This window comes from Nanorana parkeri, unplaced genomic scaffold, assembly GCF_000935625.1.
Source record: "Nanorana parkeri isolate BGI_ZX_2015 unplaced genomic scaffold, ASM93562v1 scaffold10, whole genome shotgun sequence".
NCBI classification, from domain to species: Eukaryota; Metazoa; Chordata; class Amphibia; order Anura; family Dicroglossidae; genus Nanorana; species Nanorana parkeri.
Window position 1 is genome coordinate 1,103,231 of NW_017306278.1, and position 8,021 is coordinate 1,111,251.

At 46.9% G+C, this 8,021-nt stretch overlaps 1 protein-coding gene across 1 annotated transcript in view; it reads left to right on the forward strand.

The window, feature by feature from the left end:
• E2F8 (E2F transcription factor 8) overlaps positions 1-8,021 on the forward strand; it is a 51,619-nt gene that overhangs the window by 28,567 nt on the left and 15,031 nt on the right. The window contains exon 2 of the mRNA XM_018554781.1: positions 6,418-6,683. Coding sequence (XP_018410283.1) covers positions 6,418-6,683 — 266 coding nt within the window. The remainder of the gene's footprint in view (positions 1-6,417; positions 6,684-8,021) is intronic.

Genomic DNA, 8,021 nt, shown 5'->3' on the forward strand with positions numbered 1-8,021 from the left:
GATCCCCCCAGACACCCCACACGGCATTCTGTGAGCCTGATCCCGCCTAACACCGAGCTACCCCACCCGAGACTCCTTCTAAACTTCCACGTCACCCAACCGGGCGAATCCATTGACCCTGAATCCGGAACCCGACCTCATGCGCCGGCTGGGGGAGAGAGAGAGATGACCAGATCGCGATAGGAGTCACCCGGGGGAGAGGTGAGTGCAGCGCGACACATTCTGATACATTGTATGGAGGGGAATTCCAATAGGTATTCGGATACAATGGGGGGAAATGATCACATCTGCCCCTAGTAACCAATCAGATTCTCTCCTCAATATGTTCAATTCATCTTTCAACATGAAAAATAGAATCGGATTAGTTACTATGGGCAACTGCTCCAGTTTCTGTCTGCTCCAGTCAATGTATACATGTAATGTTTTGATGGAATATATATACAATCAATACTCTGATAGATACGTATACATTATACGATTCTGATAGATGCAACGTATACATTATACGATTCTGATAGATGCAATGTATACATTATATGATTCTGATAGATGCAACGTATACATTATACGATTCTGATAGATGCAATGTATACATTATATGATTCTGATAGATGCAATGTATACATTCAATACTCTGATATCATGTGTATATACATGAATAGACCTCCAAGATACTCTGACAAGTTGTATAAATGTCATGGATTTGATAAATATATTATGAATAGATGTGATTATTGTATCATTACATGTACTGTACATTGATACATTGTGAACCTTTATATCAGCTACATAGAAATCCTAGTCCATGTATTGGAGGGAGATGATAGATGCAATGTATACATTATATGATTCTGATAGATGCAATGTATACATTATATGATTCTGATAGATGCAGCGTATACATTATATGATTCTGATAGATGCAACGTATACATTATATGATTCTGATAGATGCAGCGTATACATTATACGATTCTGATAGATGCAACGTATACATTATATGATTCTGATAGATGCAATGTATACATTATATGATTCTGATAGATGCAACGTATACATTATACGATTCTGATAGATGCAATGTATACATTATATGATTCTGATAGATGCAATGTATACATTCAATACTCTGATATCATGTGTATATACATGAATAGACCTCCAAGATACTCTGACAAGTTGTATAAATGTCATGGATTTGATAAATATATTATGAATAGATGTGATTATTGTATCATTACATGTACTGTACATTGATACATTGTGAACCTTTATATCAGCTACATAGAAATCCTAGTCCATGTATTGGAGGGAGATGGACTGTGCTGAGTCTATATAGTCCACACACACACACAGGGCTGGCTCTCCCTCCAGGAAGTATATTGAGCTCTCGCGTTGGCCGTACACGCTCGATTTTGTAACCTCAGCCAACTCCCAATCACAAAAATGACCAAATTGTTTTGCCCCGGAGAACTTCTTCAAATCCCGGGGAGATCAGCCCCAAACTGTAGAGCTTCTCCCAAGGACGAGCCCAAATGTAAAGCTTGGCAACACCTTCTATTGTTCGTTCTTCCAGTAAAGCTCAATCACAAAAATGACCAAATCAAGAGAACCTCCCAACAGCCCTCTACTGAGCCTGTGACATGATAGAGAGTGTTGGTAGAAGGCAGGCTTGGTGCATTTGATCATCTGGAAGATTGGAAGTCGGGTTAAAATAGCCTAAAAAGAGCAGCAGACATCTTACAATCTCATCCTACGCGGTCCCATAAGAGCAGACAAGGTGACGCATCCATTCGGTCGATGTAAAAGTGAGACCAGAACCTACGATCGTTGATCACCATAATCATCTCGCGTAGATTTTTGTCAATTCATAGGCGACTCTTCAGAAATAAATATCATTTTATTATATTGCCTTCAGCTTTGCAACTTTTTGTAAATTCGATATAAAGTTACTTTGGTGGAATTAGGCCCGAATACAACCGCAACAGATACACAGGTAAAACACACACATACACACACACACACATACACTATATATCTATCTTCTAATAGAGGCCTAGTGTGCACAGGGGCCACCTGACCCTCCAGAATATTCAATGTACACCTATATAGGAATACACAGGGATCGGTGTGCCATAAAATACATTGTACACATGTATTTGCACACAGTGTTTGGTCTCTGCCCAGTTGTCAGTCTACCCCCATTATCCACAGTGTTTATAGAGGTCCCAGTATGTACTAAACAGCCACATAGACCTGTACACAGAGGTCAGCCTCACTCCAGTATATGTGTGAGAATACAGAACCACAACAGTATTACAAGAGTATACAAGTTGGTTGGGGTATAACTCACTGTGCATAAAATATGTCGAGATGGAGAGGGAACAATGTAGAGGGGGAGATCGTGAGGGACAGACCTCTACTATGTACATACATTGAACATGGGCTTTAGCTCAGTATATGCAAAACACTAATGGAAAGCCTAACCCAGGGGTAGGCAACTGTGGCTCTCAGGCTGTTGTAGAACTACAAGTCCCATGAGGCATTGCAAGACTCTGACAACCATATGCCTGACTCCCAGAGGCAAATAGGGTTTGAAGTATCACAACAGCTGGAGTGCTGAGGTTGCATACCACTGGCCTAGGGTAGGGAATGGTTAAGACCCCTATCAGTTTGTTTGTTTGGGTTTTTTTGGCCGGTATCCTGTTTAGAGAAATATGACTTCACTTCCTGTCCAAGAGACGCAGCAGGAAGTAAAGATCTCTCCAAAGCAAGCAGAAACTCCTCCTTAGTTGTCACCAGAACAGGCTTCCCCACTGGAAGCTTTTTGCCTCGCTTTCTGTTCCTGTGACAACTCAGAAATTTTAGATGTCCCATCGCTTTCTATTTCTGTAACCATGGTCACCAGCAATAAAAAAAAAAACAGAGGGGTCTTAGCCCTCCCCCACACTATTTTTAAAACTAAGGAGAAAGGTTTTGGTTTATAGTATGAAAGGACAACTATTGAGAGAGTAAAATGTATTCTTCCCAATAGTTTGAGCCGGTGTGTGACAAACAGCTCCAACTCTCTTAGCTCGGCTTCCCTAAACTTCCTGTCCAGTACTAGATCACAAGAGACAAAGCAGTCTCCAGCAGCCGTCCATCTCCTAGCTTAGAGGAGGAGAGCGTCTTGCCTTGCTGTGCCTGTGTGTGTTTGTGGAGACATAAGTCGATGGAGAGACCCTCCGCACTCCTCACAGCAGTCCCGCCGGCCAGATGAGAAAAGGCGGTGCTCGCAGTGATGTATTACCACGGATGGCGCCGTGCAAACACAGGAAAATTGGATGTCTGTGACGCTTATTGTCCAATAAAAGGGACACATTTATCTTTATTACTGAGTGCTGGTGATGTGATTTTCCTGCTTTTCCTGTGTTTGTGGACACACACACACTGCTTACTAGCACACACAAGGGTGACTCTATAGGACACTGCAAGGTAAAGGAGCCCCCCTACAACAGGATATCGGGGCCAGTGCTCAGGGGACCAGCTGATTCTGCTGGAACTTAAAATTATCCACATTAAAGAGCAGCTTCCATTGTCCGTTCTATAATTTTATCATCTAAGACTAAGGATCATATTTCGCAGTCCCCACCCCATCACCAGGATGCAATTTGCTTCTTTCCTAACTGGCTGAAACATTGTAGAACCTCACTCACCAGAAAGGGAGGAGCGATGTGTCACCAGTTTGTCCAGCAAGGAAGGGATGTGCTTGCAACATTCCCTATCTCATTCATTTCCTCACCCTTCCTCCATTCACAGGAGGGAATCACCAGCCCCAAACCTTGTTCAGTGGTGGAGCAACAGGGCTGCAGGGCTGCGCAATGTCACCTGTCACAGCCGGGGTGAGCTAGCACTGTGCAAGGCAGCATGTGGCCAGTCTCGCAGGGTAGGAGGAAGTTGCAACAGAGATGGTTCCTCAGACTCGGCTTTGCTTGACCAGCTTCCAGAATGTTACAAAAGGGGAGAAAATTTAAAAAAGGCTTCGGGGGAAGGGAGCAGGTTCACCGGTTATAGTCGGAATGATTAAAGGAGAACTAAGGGGTCAGGGCTTTTCCCCATAATTCTCCTTAGGGTAACGGGAGGACACAAACTAGCGTCCTCCCGTCACCCTAGACTCAGTATACCGCGAGCTACAGCTCCCTATATACTGAGACGCCGCAGCTGAAGCGGATCCCGACAATTGACAATTATGTCTGGATCCGCCCAGCTGCGTGAGTGACAGCTGGCTCTGCCTATCTAGAGGCAGAGCCAGCTGTACCCGCCCCCTCCCCGGTCCGTTCCGCCAGTCAGCGCTATCGGAGCGGTGAGGGGGGAATCCAGGATCTGGACTCATCGAAACTCTGTACCGCATACTATACTCCTACTCTGTATACTAAACTCTATATACTAGGGGTTGGCAACTGGTTGACTGCGATCTAACCATAGAGCGCAGGTAGATTGCTGTGCCGTGCTGCCATTTCCTAACCCCACCTGCTGCCTATTGGACCTCGGATCAGAGCAGCACTGCAGGGCTGAGGGAAGTCCTAGTCTCCTCAGCTCTGACATGTCATATGACCCAACTAAGGGGAGACCTGGGAGGACTTCCTGAGCTCTGTGTCCGAGATTTAGCGAGTGAATTTTACAGAGGGAGGGGGAATTACGTTGGGAGGTTAGATGTCTGTACTGCAAGGGGGGGTATTTTTGCTTGGGGGTGGGGAGGAATGTTAGTTACTACTGAACTCTGCGCTGCATGTTACATACTACTGACCCCTGAACACTGCATCACTTATTCCTGACATCTCAACTTTGTGTTACATACTTCTAATCCCTGCACTCTGATTTACTTACACCTGAACCTTGAACTGTGCATTACATACTACTGACCTCTGCACTGTGACATATCACCGACCATTACACTTCATACTACTGACCTCTGCGTTACTTACCATGATCCCTGCACTGTGTGTTACAATCTACTGACCTCTGCACTGTTACATACTACTGACCGTTACACTTTTCACTATACTTCTGACCCCTGCACTGTGCATTACATACTACTAACGTCTGCACTCTGCGTTGCCTACTCTTGACCTCTGCACTGTTACATATAACTGACTGCTAAATTGCCAACTCCTGACCCCTGCACTGTGGGTTGTATACTCCTGACCCCTGCATTGTGGGTTGTAGACTCCTGACCCCTGCATTGTGGGTTGTAGACTCCTGACCCCTGCATTGTGGGTTGTAGACTCCTGACCCCAGTGCTCCATGTTACTTAGTCTTGACACATACAGTGATCTGCACCCCGGTGATCTTTGATCTCTTCTATGTTGTTCAGGTAGATCTCCACCTCTCCAGGGTTGCCATCTCTTGCTATATACAAGGGGGACGGTATACAGCGGGGTCCTGTATCTCTCTATACATGGGGACGGTTTACGGTGGGTTCCTGTATGTCTGTATACAGGGGGACGGTATACGGTGGGGTCCTCTATCTCTCTATACAGGGTGACGGGATATGGCGGATCTATAAAAGTATAGGTATCATGAGGTGTCAGGCTGCCCAGTTGCAGGACTACAGCTCCCAGCATGCCCTGCGCGGCCTTAACTGCTTTGCCCCTCAACTTCCCCCGGCACCGGCCAGCTGATGATGAGCCCGGGCATCCTCCATCCTGTTCCCGGTGAGGTGTGTGTAGGGGGGAAGGGAGTGTCGTGGTGGTGGCCTCCCTGTGGGTATATAGGGGGAGGAGGAGGCCCAGTGCCAGTGTGGCGGGCGCGGGAATGTCGGTCCCGGTTTCCCGCTCAGCTTCTGGCGCCAAATTTTGAAGATGGGAACTGCGAGGAATCCGAACGACTCGGCCGTTCGGGTCACGCCCACTGCGAGCGCTGACTGGAGGAGAGGCAGGAGGGGGCGGGTCTGGATGCCGCTGATCGGACAGGTTTGGTGGGGCTGCGAGTCAGCTGATCACCACCGAGCTGTGCGCGACATGTGACTGGTCTGTGTATACAGCACTAACTGGGGGATATATATACTGTATACAGCACTAACTGGGGGATATATATACTGTATACAGCACTAAGTGGGGGATATATATATATACTGTATACAGCACTAAGTGGGGGATATATACTGTATACAGCACTAACTGGGGGGTATATATACTGTGTGTATACAGCACTAACTGGGGGGTGTATACAGATTATATACATTACTGACAGGGGGGTAAGTACTCTGTGTATACAGCACTGACTGGGGCTATATACAGCACTGACAGGGGAGCTATATACTCTGTGGCACTGACTGGGGGCTGTATATATCTGTAATTTTGATGCTTTAGTTGACTCTTGCTGTTCCATATTACAGATCCGTCTCCACCCACTTCTAATGATTTTGTTCTCTCCCAGGACCCGGATGTGAGGGATTTGGCAGCACTGTGAGGAAAGTAAACCTCCAATATGGATTGCACTTAAACAAGAGAATCTCGCGCACACCCTCGAAGCAGCCGACGTTGGTGCTGTCAGAGTTGCAGTGCGCGGCGGCCGCCCTGAAGACGCCGACCAAACCACCCGAGGTCAGCAACAGTGACCCATGGACGCCGACCGCAAACCTGAAGATGCTCATCAGCGCGGCCAGCCCCGAAATCCGGAACCGGGAGCGAGAGATGCTGGAGGTATGGAGGACCGTGGCTGCGGGTTTAAAGAGAACCTAAGTACTATCCTTGTCGCACTCCTTACCGATATGTCCCTAAAAGTGGGGGGTGCTTGCAGTGACTGCGGATGGCGCCGCGAATGTCAGCAAAATTGTAGGAATGTCACCAGCACACCAGTCCTTTTAAGATGGCAAAAGCTTCATTTATTGAAGTTTTTTGTCATATGACCAAACAAGCGCTTTTCCGGACCGCTAAAGCCTGATGAAGGGACCCTGTGCGGCCCCGAAAGCGCTTGTTTGGTCATATGACAAAAAACTTCAATAAATGAAGCTTTTGCCATCTTAAAAGGACTGGTGTGCTGGTGACATTTCTACAATTTTAAAGAGAACCTGTCACATCCTTTGGCTACGAGTTACTTTGTATAACTGGGAGAGAATTGTTGTGTGAATGTAACAATCTGAGCGCGTCTGGTTTACACACCCTGACCCATTGTTGTTGCAAACAAATACATGGAGGGGAATTTATAAAAACTGGAGCAGACAGAATCCGGAGCAGCTGTGCATGGCAACCAATCAGCTTCTCTCTTTCATTTTCAAATAAAGCTCAAGAGAAAAGCTGATTGGTTGCCATGCACAGCTGCCCCACATTCTGTCTGCTCCAGTTTTGATAAATTCTCCCCGTGCTCCTCTGCTGGCTCCCATCTTTGCTCTACGCCCTCCGAAGAATCTTTGGCATCCAACACACCTCCGGTATTGTTGGGTTCCTGGTGTAAAGGGTGATTAAAAAACAAAAGTTATACTCACCCGATCCTCCGAGCCAGCCGGCTAGCTCTTAGACCGGTCCCTGGAGCCTCTCTTCCCCCTCCGCTGCAGTGGTCTAAGGTCCTTGCATCATCACGTTTTATACACTGTGGGGGGAATTTATCAAAACTGGAGCAGACAACATCTGGAGCAGTTGCCCATGGCAACCAATCAGTTTCTCTCGAGTTTGTTCAGTTAAGATTTGAAAATGAAAGAGAGAAGCTGATTGGTTGCCGTGCACAGCTGCTCCAGATTTTGTCTGCTCCAGTTTTGATAAATTCCCCTCTGTGTATAGGACACAGAGACATGCCATCGCTGCAGAGGAGGAGTAGAGAGGCAGCAGGGAGCAGTGTGACAGCCGGCTGGTTCCAAGAATCAGGTGAATATAACTCTTTCTAACCTAGACAAAAATGAGCAGTTGACACCTGCACTGCGGGGGTAACCCTACTGAAATGGTTAATAAAATTTGTGTCCAGACTGCGGTGGAGGACGGCAGGCGTGCCGCCGCACTCGGCCAGTGGGGAAGGCAGGCGTGCCGCCGCAAGGGGGCGGTTGGGGA